The 16441-nt window shown below is 46.1% G+C and overlaps 1 protein-coding gene across 1 annotated transcript in view; it reads right to left on the bottom strand.

Moving 5' to 3' along the window:
* LOC105922059 (cullin-1) overlaps nucleotides 1–16233 on the bottom strand; it is a 22414-nt gene extending 6181 nt beyond the window's left edge. Inside the window, exons 1-13 of the mRNA XM_036125059.1 lie at nucleotides 16083–16233; nucleotides 9931–10286; nucleotides 6971–7145; nucleotides 6702–6869; nucleotides 6517–6567; nucleotides 5210–5300; nucleotides 3954–4117; nucleotides 3708–3870; nucleotides 3490–3620; nucleotides 3311–3418; nucleotides 1997–2103; nucleotides 1065–1113; nucleotides 575–902 (exon numbers count right to left, since the gene is read on the bottom strand). Coding sequence (XP_035980952.1) covers nucleotides 575–902; nucleotides 1065–1113; nucleotides 1997–2103; nucleotides 3311–3418; nucleotides 3490–3620; nucleotides 3708–3870; nucleotides 3954–4117; nucleotides 5210–5300; nucleotides 6517–6567; nucleotides 6702–6869; nucleotides 6971–7145; nucleotides 9931–10070 — 1675 coding nt within the window. The 5' untranslated portion in view covers nucleotides 10071–10286; nucleotides 16083–16233. The remainder of the gene's footprint in view (nucleotides 1–574; nucleotides 903–1064; nucleotides 1114–1996; nucleotides 2104–3310; nucleotides 3419–3489; nucleotides 3621–3707; nucleotides 3871–3953; nucleotides 4118–5209; nucleotides 5301–6516; nucleotides 6568–6701; nucleotides 6870–6970; nucleotides 7146–9930; nucleotides 10287–16082) is intronic.
* Between the last annotated feature and the right edge of the window lie 208 nt (nucleotides 16234–16441).

Here is a 16441-nt window from a genome sequence, read left to right as displayed (position 1 = left end):
CAGATTGCTGCCATTAGTCCCTGATTCATGACAGCCAGAGAATCTCCATCGGTTTATAAAATATGTTTTCTAATAAACATCCTGGAGATTTTTCTGCTCTGATGGAAACTTTAGTCTCATTGTTCATGTAGAGAAAAGGCAGAAATGTCCTGATGTCTAAGAAGAATTAAAAACTGTTCTTCACATCAAGCACAACTGCTTTCTAACACATTTTTCACTCTTTAATGATTTGACTTGTTTGGTTTTTCTACTTTAATTTCGTTTAAACTAAAACTAAAGTGGAGCGTGAAGCACGGAGGCGGCAGCATCATGCTGAGGCTGAACCTGCAGAGATATTATGGGATGGTTTAGATCAGAGTGACGGGTTGGAACGGCCTAGTCAAAGTCCAGCCCTGAGTCTGGTGGGAATCTGTGGTGAGACTCAAACATTGAACTATTTCAGTGGCGCTGTTAGAGGGAATCGTTCCTCAGATCCTAGCTGACTCAGTCCAGTAATGAACGCTGCGGTCTGCGGTTCTGATCATCCCGGTTCTGATCATCCCGGTTCTGATCATCCCGGTTCTGACGGACTTACGGTCCAGAGGCTCGGAGTTGCTGAGGTGCTTCTTGAACTGCTCGTTGAGGTCTTTGCTGACGCCGATGTCCTGGAACATGCGCTGCAGCTTGGACGTGTACTCGAAGCCGCAGGCTTGCGGGGGGGGGGGGGGGGACAGAGACGTCAGCGCAGGGTTCTGAAGGACAGCGGGCCGGGTCGTGTGAGCGGTACTGACCTTCAGCTTGGAGATCATGCTGGCCTCGGCGTCGTCGCTGGCGCTGTTCTGGTGGACCAGGCGCTTGGCCAGCATCTTGGCGTAGAACTTCTGGAAGACGTCCTTGTCCTCGATGTACTTGAAGACGACCATCTGAGGAGGACAGGGGGGACAGCGGGTCACGGTACCGCCCAGGACGGCGCCACACGGGGGACAGCGGGTCACGGTACCGCCCAGGACGGCGCCACAGGGGGGACAGCGGGTCACGGTACCGCTCAGGCCCGGGCCAGCAGGACGGGTCGGGGACAGACTCACCACTTGGTTCAGCGTGTCCTCCAGCTCGGCCTCCTCTGGGTTCTTGGAGCTGCAGACAGAGGAGAGATCGTTCAGCTCTGCAGCTCAGAGCAGGTCAGAGCATAGATATAATAAACATAGACGCGTCATTGGGCGGGTTCTGCCTGCTGCGATGCGTCAGAGCGTCCGCCATCTTTAATGAGGCAAATCTGCAGTTACTCAGTCACTTAAACAGTATCAGAGGGACTTTAATCTCTGAATATACTTTGTATTCATAGTATTTTTGTTTTTGTGTTATTACAAGTTTATTTTCGTATCCCTTTAACTTCATTCTCCTGAATTTATTCTCCTAAAGAATATTTAAAATAATCTAACCTGGCCCTATTACTCCAGGAGTGAAATAATTCTGCAAACTGTTACTATTCTGGAAATGTTCCCCCTTAATTCTCATAATATGATGTTTTTATCATAACATTACCAATTTTGTGTTTTTTTTTTATTTATTTTTTTGTTTTTTACTTTATTGACCTAGGACTTTTTTTCCCTCATATTATTAATTTTACCTCTTTAATACTCCCCCAAAAAGTCTGTTCCTAAAGGTTCACATGTGACACGGTTTTATTAAATTATGAAGACCACAATGTTTAGATTTAACAAATTGATCCTTATATAGCCTGTTTTTTCCTAGTGTTGCCACTCTGCAGCTTTAGTGTGTTCAGTTTTGCAACATGGTGCAGCCTTAGTTTATAGAAAGCAGATACAAGTAGTGAAATCAGCCAGAATACATTTCCATGCAGCACAGGAATGAGGCATCTTCTCTGATTCACATTCACAATAACAGAACTCAACTTTTTTCTGCCACACACAACATGGCGGTGACGTGTGAACCTGCGCCCTATGACGCGTCTACGTTTATAATGTCTGTGGATCAGAACCTCTGAGGAAGAACTCACCTCTTCTTCAGCAGAGAGTCGCAGTAACGCGCCAGCAGCTCGGGGGACTTGCTGGAGGACTGCGCCATCCTGGTGACGGCGTTGTTGTTGATGAAGCGGCCGCACGCCTGCAGAGACACGGGACATACGGGTCAGCCACCAGAACCGGGCCCCGGCCTCCAGAACCGGCCCAAAACAAACAATCATCTGTGGCTGCTGCAGCAGAACCTCCCAATCAGAGGGCCGAGCTCAAAATAGGAAAGACAGGAGAACATTCCACTGAGCCAGATCGACTCGGGTCCGGCGCCTTCTGATGACATCACCTTATGGCAACGCCACTCAAACAAACTACATAGAGCCCGCGGTCTGCATTTGTAACGAATCAATTTTATTTCGTTAATTTAGCGGTTTCTTTTTTCTCAAAAGCTTGAACAAATATTCAAGCCATTTTACAAAAATCAACAAATATTTGACAATTGGCTCAATGTTTGGAAGAATATTGTTAACAAAAATGGAAGGGCTAGCCAGACTAATTTATCCAGCATATATCTTAAATTTACCAAATACCACAATAAAAATAGTAATCAAATTCATCACAATTTCATCTGGAATAATAAAAAAACATGTGATCAGAAAGAACAACATCAGTACAAAAAGGAGGAATGAACGTTTTGATTTTAAAGTGATGAATGCCGTGATAAAATTAAATTTGGCTGCTGATTTTTATTAAAAATGAAACGAGTTTATGGTTTAGTTTCCTTCACAACTTAAAAAAACAAATTGGAGGAATTAAATTTCTCTAAGGTTGTAACTTTGATCCTGCAAAATTACAGATTAAATTGTCAGACTATCACACAAGTATTCCAGAATGATGTTAAAAGTTTTCATGCCTCGACTAATTTACAGCAAAATAACCGTAAATTAACAAAATAAAATTGATTTGTAACAAATGGAGACGTAATGTAGTTTGTTTGAGTGGAGTTGCCATATGATGATGTCATCAGGAAGCGCCTGAGACGATCTGGAACCGGACCTGAGCTTTGATCGGATCGAGCCCATCCGGGTCAGAACCGATGAGTTTAGGAGCCTTCTGCTCTTCCAAAGGTTCTGGGAACCAGAACCAGAACTTTTTAGACTGAACTGGTCCAATCACTGTAGCTTTATGCTCCAGAACCTTTTGGACCGACCCGACTCCACTCAGGAGAAAGATCAGCTGCTGCCACCAAAGACAAACTTATTCCAGAACCTCCAGAACCAGCGGGCTCTACGCTGCTTCCAGCCCGGTTAACCTGGTTCTGCCACATGTTCTACCAGAACCTGCTGGGTTCTGCGGACCTTGTCGAGCGCGGCCACGAAGCCGGCGTCGTTGTTGAAGGCGGACATGACCAGGGCGTTGTACTTCTTGTGGACGTCCAGCGTTGTCTGCACGTACACCTTTGGGTCCTGCAGACAGAGAGAGAACCGTTAGGGGGTTCTGGTCCTGACCCGGTCTACAGCGGAACCGCAGCGCTTACGTTGAGCGCCGCCTCGCCACACTTCTCGATGGCGGCCAGGCCCTGGTTGTGGATGTGGGTCTCCAGCAGCTTCTTCAGCTCGCCCAGCCCGTCCGTGATGCGCGACACCAGGTTGTACATGCGGCCCAGATCTGGACACACAGCGCCGGGTCAGACGGGTCAGCCGGGTCAGACGGGTCAAACGGGTCAGACGGCACCGGCTCTCGGCGCAGGCTCACCTTCGTTCTTGTCGGCGTCCAGCAGGTTCTGGAACTCGGTGTGGAAGATCTCCAGGTGCTTCTCGATCAGAACCTGCTCACACTTGCGGGCCAGCTCGTCCTGCGTGGACTCGTGGAGGTAGACCTGGACGCGGCGCTGCTCCTCCAGCAGCCGGGCCTCCGCCTGCCGACACCAGCGCAGCGTCAGCCGCCGGCTCCAGGCTCAACCGGGCCGAACCGGGCCCAGAACGCCCCCCCCCCCCTTACCTTCTTCATGTACTCGGTGACGGGGTTCTGCTGCAGGAACTCGGTGCTCTCCCGCGTGTAGAAGCGCTCCGTGTCGGTGAGGAACTGACACTCAAAGTATTCCTTGTAGACGGACAGCGTGGGACCTTTGGCGAAGGCGTCCTCCTCGTTCAGGCCCAGCTCCACTGCAAGAGACGACCGGGTCAGAACCAGGTTCTGCTGCCAACTGCATCTCCAACCTAACATCCTCTCAGAACGTTTTTAAATCTGGAGTTTTGCTTTTAGCACCAACAATGTTCTGGTAACAGAGAAGGTCCGATTAGAACGAGCTCAGAACCATGAATGGGTCCACAGAGTCCTGTTAGGAGAACCTGAAAGTTTCTCCTTCATTAAGTCTAAATAATCAGCAGTTTTATTTCCTGATGCCTTTTTCTGGTTCTTTTGAACAAAAATGATCATTTTCCATTAAATGCATCATTAACTGAAGGTAATTATCATTAAAGAATCTGACCAGAGCCAGTAATAAAAAACAAATCTGATTTTTTTTAATGGTTAAATGCATCACAGTAAACTGGGATTCTCTATAGCTCAGCTTGATTTGACTCCAGTATCGATATTTATTACTTTCAAATTATCATTCAATCACCAAAACCAGCCAAATATTATATTTATGTTCAATTTATTGAACACTTGAACATAAAGTAAATTTGGTTCAATGCATTTAACGTTTCACAGAAACCAAAATGTGCCAAACGTCTGATTTTAGGGACGAATGAGCTTCTAAAATCCTGTCGGCCGTTCAGCAAATTTACCTCAGTTCCTTGCTGTTAACAGTGATAACTCCACAATATCGGTATTAAATCGTTTTTAAAAACATAAATATTAATCTTTGAATCGATTTTTATGCACAGCTTTAAGTAAACTGCAGCTTTTCTCGCGTCTGTTTTCTTTCAGTTTATTAAAAATCAGATATTAGACACAAGCTGTGATGCATAAACAGTTAATCCTGTAATTTCTTTATTTCCTGTTTGAATCTGAACAACAACCTGCAGCACATTAGTTTCCTGTTTCACATTTAACTGGAGTTAAAACCTGAAATCAGCAGAGAGAACCTGGGACCCAGCGGGGAGACCCAGGAGGCAACCAGGCTGCTGCACCGCCGTAACGCAGGTTTAGACCACGTCTCATTTTACTGATTTCCTGCATTTATGGAGATGATCTGATTCTAGACGCTCGTTCTAATCGTTCCTGATCTCAGCCCGGTTCTGCCGACGTACCGTAGGACTGGACCACGCCGCTGATGAGTCTGGTGTTGATGGTCTCGCCGTTCCTCTCCCTCTCAATCAGCTTCAGAACGGCGTTTGTCACCTGAGGGGGGAGAAGCAGGCGGGTGAATGCAGACACCGTTAGCATTAGCATCAGCATTAGCATCAGCGTTAGCCACGTGGACGCCGTCAGCGTTAGCATGACGGATGCCATTGTCAGTGTCAATATCTGCAGCCTGAACTTTCTAATAAGCATCTTAAACTGGACAGCCGTTACCATGGTGGACGCCGTTAGCATTAGCATCAGCATTAGCATCAGCGCTAGCCTTGCGGACGCAATTAGCATTAGCATGGCGGACGCCATTGTCAGTGTCAATATCTGCTGCCTGAACTTTCTAATAAACATCTTAAACTGCGCTGGTCTTCCGTATTGTGTCTGCATGTGGACAGCCGTTAGCGTTAGCACGGCAGACAGCAGTTAGCATGGCAGACGCCGTTAGCATTAGAATTGCAGACAGCCGTTAGCATGGCAGACGCCGTTAGCATTAGAATTGCAGACAGCAGTTAGCATTAGAATTGCAGACGCCGTTAGCTCTGTCACTACCTGATCCATACCATCAGCTCATTTACGCAAACAGAATAACTTCCTGTAGTCAATATTTTGTTTTTCTGACTTTTTTATTCTTTTGGGTCTTTTTTCAAGGCGGCGGTTTATTTTTGTATATCTTTGTATTTGCGTAAATATTCTCCTGAAATAATGTAATTTTCTTCTGTTTAGCTAAGTTACACGTTGGACCAGGATTATCTATCTTTTTGTTTCTTCTTGTTTATGATATGTCCACCAGAGGGCGCTAAAATCATTTTAACTCTCCAATAAAACACATTTTTAGTACAAGATTATGTGTTCAAGTTATTTACATAATTTTATAGTATGAAAATATTTTTTCCAGTCCTGTTTGAACAGATAATAAAACTAATAGAGTGCGTTCAGACAATACAGATAAACGTAATAATATTTTCCCGGATTTATGAGCATATCCGATGATGATGTCAAGTAATACAAAAGTCTTCAACATTTTCTATAGGATGTAAATTTCCATTCTTTAATGATTTAAGGATAGAAAAAAGTATTTTCAGTACCGTAATTACATTATTTTTGGCGACCCGGAAGTTATTCTGTTCACGCAAATGAGCTGATGGAACGGATCGGGTAGCGACAAGCATGGCAGACGCCGTTAGCATCAGCGGCGCGGACGCCGTCACTGTTAGCATTAGCGTTAGCATCACGTCTCACGGCTGCGGCAGGAAGGTGAACGCACCTGTTTGTTGAGCGGCCGGAACAAACACTCCCTCCAGGTGACCAGAGCCAGCTGCAGGAGACAGAGAGGACAGAGGAGGAATGAGCGGGTCTGCTTTCATCTCACATTCAGACGTTCTGATCAGAACAGGTTCTCCTGGATGAGGCTGAACATCTATCAGAGTCCTGGCAGAGGCTGGGACTCACCGAGTAGATCTCGTAGATCCCCTTGCGGCCCTCGTCACACTCCCGTCGGACCCAGTGGCGGTTGAGGTAGGCACAGATCCCGTTCAGGACCTTACTGGAGAAGCGGTAGTCCTCCCACTGCTGGGTGTAGAACTTCAGCACGCACTCGTCCATCAGGTCCTCGCCGTCCTGCGGACAGGAGCAGGGAGTCTGGTCTTTAAGCTGCAGGGGGGGGGGGGGGGGGGGGGGGGGGGGGGGCAGGGCGGCGGCGAGCGGCCCGGCGTACTGACCTTGAGCAGGCTGGTCAGGTAGTTCTTCAGGAACTCCTTCAGTCGCTTGTAGAGCTCCAGGCCCACGAACTGGGCCCCGCCCGGGGTGCTGGACTTCTTGGAGGGTTTAGCCGGGGGAACGGAGCCCCTGCCCTGGCTGGACTGGTGGACGCTGGTGCAATAGTTATATACATGTCTGCTCAGGGAGTTAAGGAACCAGAACCAGAACCAGAACCAGAACCGTCCTCAGGTCACAAACAACACCTGAAGCTGATGAAAATCAACAAGTCTGACAAAAAATAAACTTCTTAACCAATCACTTAATCTGGATGGCATTAACTTGGCCTCTGGTAATAAAGTAAAAAATCTTGGTGTTATTTTTGACCAAGACATGAATCCCATATTAAACAGATTTCCAGAGTTTCCTTTTTCACCTCAGGAATATCGCCAAAATTAGAAACATTCTGTCCAGGAGTGATGCTGAAAAACTAGTCCATGCATTTGTTACTTCAAGGCTGGACTATTGTAATTCTTTACTATCAGGAAGTCCACAAAATGCAGTTCAAAGTCTTCAGCTGATCCAAAATGCTGCAGCAAGAGTTCTGATGAAAATCAACAAGAGGGATCATATTTCTCCAATTTTAGCTTCCCTTCATTGGCTTCCTGTTAAATCAAGAATAGAATTTAAAATTCTCCTTCTAACGTATAAAGCCCTTAATAATCAAGCTCCATCATATATCAGAGCTCTGATTACCCCGTATGTTCCTAACAGAGCACTTCGCTCTCAGACTGCAGGTCTGCTGGTGGTTCCTAGAGTCTCTAAAAGTAGAATGGGAGGCAGATCCTTTAGCTATCAGGCTCCTCTCCTGTGGAACCAACTCCCAGTTTTGGTCCGTGAGGCAGACACCCTGTCTACTTTTAAGACTAGGCTTAAAACTTTTCTTTTTAACAAAGCTTCTAGTCAGAGTGGCTTAGCTCTGGTCCGCCTCTATAAACAGTCGTTTGCTGCTGGAGACCGCTCACATCTTCCCTGGATTACGGCGCACAGCGGCGGCGCCGTTGGACCCGACCTCTGCAACCCACTCAGCAATGTGATGCAGTTTCTAACCGTGACTTTTATGCATCGTTAAAAGCTTCAGTGACGACAGCAGCTCCTCTCAGGCGACAAACCTGAAGATTCAGGTCAATCAGGCTGCAACTAACGATTGTTTTTATAGTATTTTATAGTATTTATATTGATTATTTTTCCGATTAGTCGACTAATCATGAATATTTTTGTTGAACATCATCAGTTGTATTCAGTTATATTCTGACTCTCCTGCTCTGAATGCCTCTTTATTGTCTCTCGTTGTCGCTCCTTTATTAGCTTCATAAATGATCCTCCATAAAATATTTAAAATTAGTTTTTAATCTTCAATATTTCTACCAAAGATTTTATAAAAATATATAAAAATGTTTTTAAAACAATCTTTGACCTTCAAGCTTTAAACGTTTAGATTTTAAACTAAATAAGCTCAGCTCCAGCAGGTGAAGCAGAACCGACTTAACGGCTGTTTTACAGCTAGAAGCCGTATTTTAATAAAACAGGCAGATATTTTTGTTTTACTGCCTTATTCCAGTCTAAAAATCAACCTAAAAGTTCATTTTGTATCAAAAAAGTGTAATTTATGAAACTTTACCACTATTAGTGCCTCTTCATTCAGAGGATGGAGCTGCAGAAATGTGACAGCGGCGCTCTACCGCCCCCTGCTGCAGACTGGGTGAACTGCATGGGATTTAAATTCTACCACTGAAAGTGAAACTTTGACAGCAGAAATGTTTATTTAGTTTTAACGACACGTCAACAATTTCTCCTTATGGACTAATGCCAATGATGTCGACTAATCGTTGCTGCCTTGATCACCGGACAGAAGAAATTGCCTCAGTGAAGCATCAGCAGAACTTTACTCTCTGCAGCGTCTTAGAAACTCTTCAGGTCTCAGTTTAAGACGTAAAAAAGCTTAAATATATCCGCCTTTTAAAATACATCTTGCTGCATCTTTTTGCTCATTTTCTGTTCAACAAAAGGCAAATTTAGCTCCTGAAACCTTGAGTTTTAAAGCCACCAGCTGCTCTGTGACGAGGTTTGGGTTAAATACACTGAGCTATATAAGACACTGGAGTGCTGATTTAGCTGAAAAACTGCTAGGAAATTAGGTGCTGAAATATTTTACATGTTATTCATATCATATTTTTTTTATATATATATATATATATATATATATATATATATATATATATATATATATATATGTATGTGTTTGTATATTGTTATTTATATATTTCAAAATGTTATATATTTCAAAATGATATATATATATATATATATATATATATATATATATATAATATATATATATATATATATATATAATATATATATATATATATATATATATATATATATATATATATATATATATATGTAAATATGTTTTTGTATATTGTTATTTATAAATGTTAAACATATATATTTAAATGAATAAAATGCAAAATATTTCAGCACATGACTTTCTTAGTACTTGATAGTTTTAGAACATAACATAAAAGTATATGGCATTTGACATTTTAAAAGTCTTAAGCCCCCCCTGAACATGAGAAAATCCTCGTTATTCGATGCTGTAGCGCACATATTCCCTAGTTACTGAGGAGAAATAGGGAGTACCAATATGGCGGCTGGTGGCTTCACAGCGACTCGTTCTAACAGCGGCTATTAGCACTCCAGTGTATTATAGCTCAGTGGTTAAAACAGGGACGCTGAGCTAAAGGACGCTAACAGGAAGTAGCCCGCAGCTTCCTGCCACACAGGAACCTGACAAAGTTCTAATAAAATAAAAGGCCTGAAACATCAAAGCTGTTTTATCTGCGGGCCTGAAGCCCCTCCTCCTCCTCCTCCTCCTCCTCCTCCTCATCTTCATCCCCCCCCCCCCCCTCCAGGATACGTGTAGAGCTCCATGTAGCGGGACTTGGCCATGCTCTGCCGCGTGTACACCTGCTGGATGCCGGCCCGCAGGTCGTCCCAGATCTGGTCCAGGCCGATCTGTTTCAGTCCGTGGGGGTTCTGGGTCCGGTTGGACGACATGGCGGCTCCCCGGTCCGGTCCGGTCCGCTCCAAGCCTCTGCCCTCCCTGGCTCCTCTCCTCGGCTGCTGTGGGTCGTGGCTCGCTGCGCTCTCACAGCCGGCCGTCCATCGGGCGGCGCCGGCGCTGAACGGCTGAGAGACGGGTGCGGTGCCCCCCCCGGCCCGCCTGGTGGCGCTGTGTGCCGCTCCTCCGCCTCAGTGGCGTCACCAGAGGACCTGCGGGACCACAGACACCGTCAGACGCCCGGTTCTGACCCGGATCGGACCGCTTACACCTCAGACGGCGGGCCGGAGCGGTGCCAACTGGACCTGAACCAAGACCAGCAGAACCATCCCAGAATAAACGGGCTGCCAGTTTGGATCCATTCAGAACAGAACAAGGAAACTGATTCATTAAATCTGACAGAACCTCTAGCAGAACCATGAACCCAGCAGATGAGAAGGGAGGCGCCAACAGAACCAGACAGATGGACCGCCGGCCCGACTCGCTGGACGGAACCATAAACCGTTAAACGACGGGACTCGCAGTAAATTATGGAAAAACAAATAGTTTAACAGACTTTCCAGGCCTGCTGAAGAACCGGTTCTGTTCTGGTTCCTGTTGGACCCGCGACACAGAACCGCTGACGCTGCTACACTTAGCTTTACACAGCCAAGACTCAGTGAAATACATATTCTGGTTCTGCACTGCAAAAATGTATCTAAAAATAAGTAAAATGTTCTTAAAGTTAGTGTATTTGTCCTTGATTTGAGCAGGTAAATTATATCATCTGCTAATGGAATGAGTATTTTGACCCCTAAAATAAGATAATTAGACATCCTGCACTTGAAATAAGATGATGGAGATGAATTATTCTTATTTTAAGTGCACAAATCTTATTCCATTGCCAAATCATCTTATTTACCTGAACAAATCAAGGACAAATACACTAATGTTAAGAACATTTTACTTATTCTAGTTCTGTTTTTGCAGTGTGGACCGGAAATGAAACGAAACGGACCTCCAGGAACCCTGAAGACAACAGCGATCTCCTCACTTCTATGTTAGCGACGGCGGTTAGCATAGCAGCTAGCAGCTAGCTAACAGAGCAAGCGGCACCGGTATCAGGAAACACTGGACCCGTCCGTCTGAGCAGCAGCGGTACCACGTCTGGTAGAAATTATCCGTTTATTTCGGTTCTGACAGAAATAAGAACTGTAGAAATAAGTTTGTAAGTGAAAATTCTTCAGAACTTTATGAGAACTCGACATCATTTCATTGGGTTCTTCCTGTAGACACGATCTCCACTGAAGAACCGAATGTTCTGACAAGCAGAGCAGCAGAACCAGGAGACCCAGACGGCTGCTTCTCTCGTTTACAGGCTAACGGACCCCTGGTTCTGTTGGGTCAGAATAAATCAGAGGAGACCAGACGGGCCTGAACAGAACTTCAACTCAGAGTGACCACCTTTCCACCAATCCCATCTTTGATTTGTCAATCATGAAACTCAACCAATCAAATCAACGACTGAAGCAACGTGCCGGCCAATAGGGCTGGACGATAATTCAACAATGATAAATATCAATGATAGAAAAAAGGGTCAATAAAAAGTTTAATAGAATAAAAGTTTTCCTTCCTTTAGCATTCTATCCATATAGGTTAATATTACATCCTTCCAACCAATCAGAACGCAGACCCAGAAACTAAGCCCCGCCCCCTTCAGAGTTCATAGAGCACATGTTCTTTATTCTTTTTTATAAACTTGCAGTTTTGGTAAAACGTTGGTAGAATAAAGGGTTGAGTTTGAATTCAGTGTTTGTGTCTTTATGTAGAAATAGTTCATTAAGAAGCAGCATAAAATAACCAGAGATGCACTTAAAATATATGTTATTAATTTGTTGATAATTATTGATATCAACCAATATGATTTATATTTTACCAATATGCTTTTTTTTCTATATCGTCCAGCCCTACCAGCCAATCACATTCTCTGACTAATTACCAAAACAGGAAGTGACCACGGAGCAACAGGAAGTAAAAGCAGCCATTAATTCCTGCTGGAAACGTCAACACAGGATAAACGTTGATGCTAGGCGGGTTAGCGACGGCAGCCAGGAGCACGGGGAGCAGAGCTTTAATGCTAACGCTAACCAGGAGGAACCTGCAGGCAGAAGGGAACACGGCTCGGTTCTGGTTCTGCTGGTTCTGCCTCTCCTGGCACACATGTTCAGCCTGACATCAGCGATTAACTTTATCAGAGTGTTTGCTGGACTTTTGACTTCATTGAGTGGACACAATGCTACACCAAGGGTTGCCAGATCTGACTGTTTCCAGCCCAACACAACGTAAAATACAGCGACAAAAAAAAAAAAAAAAAAATCAAAATAAATAAAAAAATACAGCGCAGATCTCAACGACATAGAAATGTTAACAGGCTCCCCCAAAATGTGCAACCTGGCAACCAAACAACATAAGATCAGTTTATCCCGTTAAACCACCAGGAATGTTTATCAATATCCAGCAACATGAGCTGTAAATCTAAATTAATATAAAATCCTTTCTCTCACGGGTTTAAATCTAACGTGTCTCTTTCCCACACAGCAGTTAAACGTCAGAACTCGCCACTATTTAATCATCTCTGATTAACCAGAGAATAATATTCATCCATGGTGCCAGGTTGGACAGATTCTACACATTTCAAGATAAACTAATAAAATGAGAGAAAGAGATAATATTTATTCAAAGTTTTTAGTTTTCTGCCACACAATGACAACTATAATTGACATATTCAATTATTAACTGGTTTAAAAATGCCAAAACGTTCCCATTGCGTTCAAAAGAAGCCCAGCTGGGTGGATATCCCCCCAATCTGGCAACCCTGAACCAGCAGGAAGAGACCAAGGAACAGCTGAGCCCGGTAAATCTGATTAGTCGGGTCAGCGAGCGACCCGGCTGGACCCGGCAGCCTGATACGAGCACGACCAGAACCAGAACCCGACAGGAACCAGCCCGCCTCCACACAACAGGATCCACTTCCACAAACCTCAGGTTCTGCTCGCTTAAACCCAAATGGCCCAGTGGGGGGTACCGGTAATCAGGTTTCAGTGAGACGGTCCGAAACGCAGGTTCTGCCAGAACCCTGAAGGCATCACTGCCAATGAAGCACACCAGGAGCCGTCTGGACCCAACCGGGCCCAGAGGTTAGAACCTAACCCTGTCCTCTCACTGCAGGACGGAGAATTTCCACCAATGTGGTTCTGGACCGGTTCTCCGGTTCTTCAGCTAAAGCGTCTCAGCAGAACCAGACTACTGGGTCTTTGGAAGCTGTCGGACCAGTGAGGTTCTGGAAGCACGTTCCTGCTTTAGAGTCCAATCAGGAAGCCAGAACTTTTATTTCCCATCAGGCCATTTGCTGCAGAAACACCAGAACCCTGGACTTCTGGGCAGATTTGAAGGTCCAAACATTGTTCTGTGGGTTCTGAGCAGGACCGGTTTCTGATCCAAGCTTCTCTCAACGTCAGCCGGCTGAATGCAGCCCAGAACTCTGGGTTTATCTCAGAGCCAGGCGGTTCTGCTGGACCCGGACCAGAGGCGATGAAACAGAAATCACATTAATAATATCAATAATCATCAAATGTTAAAAAAAGTGCAGCTCAGGCCATTTTATGCTGTGGTTAGCGACACGTTTTAGATAAAACTATTAATTAAAAAAAACTTTTACCAAAACTGTAAGTTTTAATCAAAGAAAAAAAAGTGAGCCCTTTGATCTCTGAAGGGGGCGGAGCTTCCTGGGTCTGCGCTGTGATTGGCTGGAGGATGTAATGACAGTAAAATGAACCTACATGATTGGCTGGAATGTAAAGGAATAAAATCTCTTCTAATTAACCTTTTATTGATCTTTTTTCTCTATTGGACCAGACGATCTATCGTTACTGAATTATCGCCCAGCCCTACTGTCAGCGTCTGACCCAGAACCGCATCTGGACCACAGCTCCTGGCGGTCCATCAGCTCCAGAACCGATGGAAGCAGTGTCTGAATGAGCGGAGGACTTCCAGCTGTCATTATAAACTGAATTATAACAGGTGGACTGAAAGGTTTGAAGCAGCAAAAGTGTGTAAAGAAAACAAATTAAACTAAAACTGACTGTTAAACAGCAAAAATCCTCATTTAGAGCAGCTGTGAAGAAGCGGAGGCTGAAACCCAGACGATGACCTCCGTGCAGCAGAACCACTAAACGTTCCACACCAGGAACCGCTGCCGGGTCCACAGAGTCCGTCTCCTCACCCCAGACCCGCGGCAGCAGAACCAACATGGCGGAGGTCACCTGATCTCAGGAGACACGGTGACATTTTAACCCCCCCGCTCTGCGTGAGCGACTCATCCGGCCAATGAGCTGGCTGATGAGGCCAGAGCGGGGAAGGAAACCCCGCCCACCTCGTCCAGCTGTCTCCTGATTGGACGCGGCAGCCAATCAGCACCTCAGGTCTGGTTGATCCACTGATGAATCAGAGCCACTGAGAGCTTCAGGCCGTCTGAAAACAGCAGGTTCTGATGGGTTCTGACGTCTCGGTACCAACCCAGTCCTGGACGGAGGCAGAAACGGGTCAGAACTTGGGGGAACCGATCCGAACGGGCTCCGTTTAGACACCATCTCAATGATGATTTGCTTTCTGACCCGTTACATTTCACCAACGCGTCCAGAACCGCCCGGTTCTACGGGTCGGGTCAGGACGAAGCTGGCTTCATCAGAGGTGGGCCAACAGAACCACGTTTAGAACCTTGTTTAGCATCTAGAACCGTTCTCCTTCCTGTTGCCCCGCCTGGTCGCCCAGAACCAGTCAGAACCTCGTGGTGATGCTGCGTTTTTCTCACTCGTGTCGTCTTTTGAAGCGGTTGCCACAGCAACCAGAGCGCATGTCGTCAGGGCGACGTTACTGACAGAGCCGCAGATTCACCTTTATTAATATATTTAGATGCTGCTACGGTTTTATCCTCTTATTTAGCTGTTTTTACATCTGCCACACCTTAAAATGTTTGATTTATTCTCCATTTTGTGTCGTTTTGATTAAATAAAGCGTCCCAGATGATCTGCAGCCGTCCTTCATGTCTGGGCATCATTTAAATCTCCACTGTTTCTCTTTTAAATTAAACTGTTTTCAGATCAACTAAAAAAAGCCTTTTAAAATAAAAGTGTCTGCAGTGAGTCGTTCACTGTCCTCCGTTTTTCTGACACACTGCCAGTGAAAACACAGAGGATGCAGTGAGAGAAGCTCAGGAGTTTTAGGCTTATTAAAATAAACTACATTTAACTAAATTCCAGGTGAGAAAGGTTTCATCTGTGGTGCCAGGTGGGCCCCAGCAGACCTGGACCTCCAGATGTTTTAGCCAAGCACCGGTCAGCAGCTGGGTTCGGAGCCGGTACCGACCCAGAGGTCCAGAGGACTCCTCCAGCCTGCCAGGTCCAGGATTTCAACCTTCTCCACCTTCTCCTGGACCCCCAAAGAGCGCCAGAGGGCCGCCGGCGTCCCTGCGGGGTCTGGCGGCGTCAGAGTCCGCCTCCCGGGCACACTGCGGCCATTCTGAGGCAAACACCGACCCACCGCGGCGTTGATCCAGCACCGCTGACCCGGGGATTAGGCTCTGGTGGCTCCTGGCCCGGGTTTGACTCAGCTACGCAACACCGCGGCTAAGTCTCGTTAGCTCCTCCGCGTTAGCCTGCTAGCTCGGCAGCCCGTCCGCTGCCTGGACCGGGCTGTTCCGCCGGGAACCGCCGCGGGTCCCGACACACTACCCCCGCGGACAGACGTCCGTTTAGCCCATCCGTCCCTACAGATAAACCCCGCGTCCCCCGGGGCGGCGGCAGCGGCCAGCGCGGACCGAGTACCTGGCGTAAAATGGCAGCCTCGGCGTCGATAATGAGTCAGGAAAACAGTTCGCTAACCGTTTAGCATTAGCCAGCTAGCCTCCAGCCAGGAGCCGTCAGAAAGCGGCGCCTCTAAGCCCCCATCGGCGCCCTAAAACGCCGCCTCACCATGTCAGGGTGGTCGCCGTGGCTATGTAATCGCTGTGGGGTCGTTTTCTGGCCTCCGGAGTCGGCGCTGCCCTCCGTGTTGCTCTGCTCGGACTGAGGCTGATCTCCGCGGCTGCTCCGCTTCGCACAAAGATCAGCGAGAACCGCGCCGCCTTCAGGGACCCTGGGAATTACGAGCTGCCGCGACGAGACGCTCAAACTGCTAAAGAGGGAAGGAATTTCACTGAAAGGCGATATGAGAAGAATAGTTCCAGAAACTGGGCTCTGATATAACACACAACTGTAATTATATGTTTGATCCAAGAGTTTTAACTTAAATTTTTATTAGCCAGAAGTCTCCTCTGTGCAGAGCAGCTACT

Source organism: Fundulus heteroclitus, chromosome 21, assembly GCF_011125445.2.
Source record: "Fundulus heteroclitus isolate FHET01 chromosome 21, MU-UCD_Fhet_4.1, whole genome shotgun sequence".
Taxonomy (NCBI): Eukaryota; Metazoa; Chordata; class Actinopteri; order Cyprinodontiformes; family Fundulidae; genus Fundulus; species Fundulus heteroclitus.
Note: the sequence above shows the minus strand (reverse complement) of the source record. Positions and strands in the feature narration are given on the sequence as shown.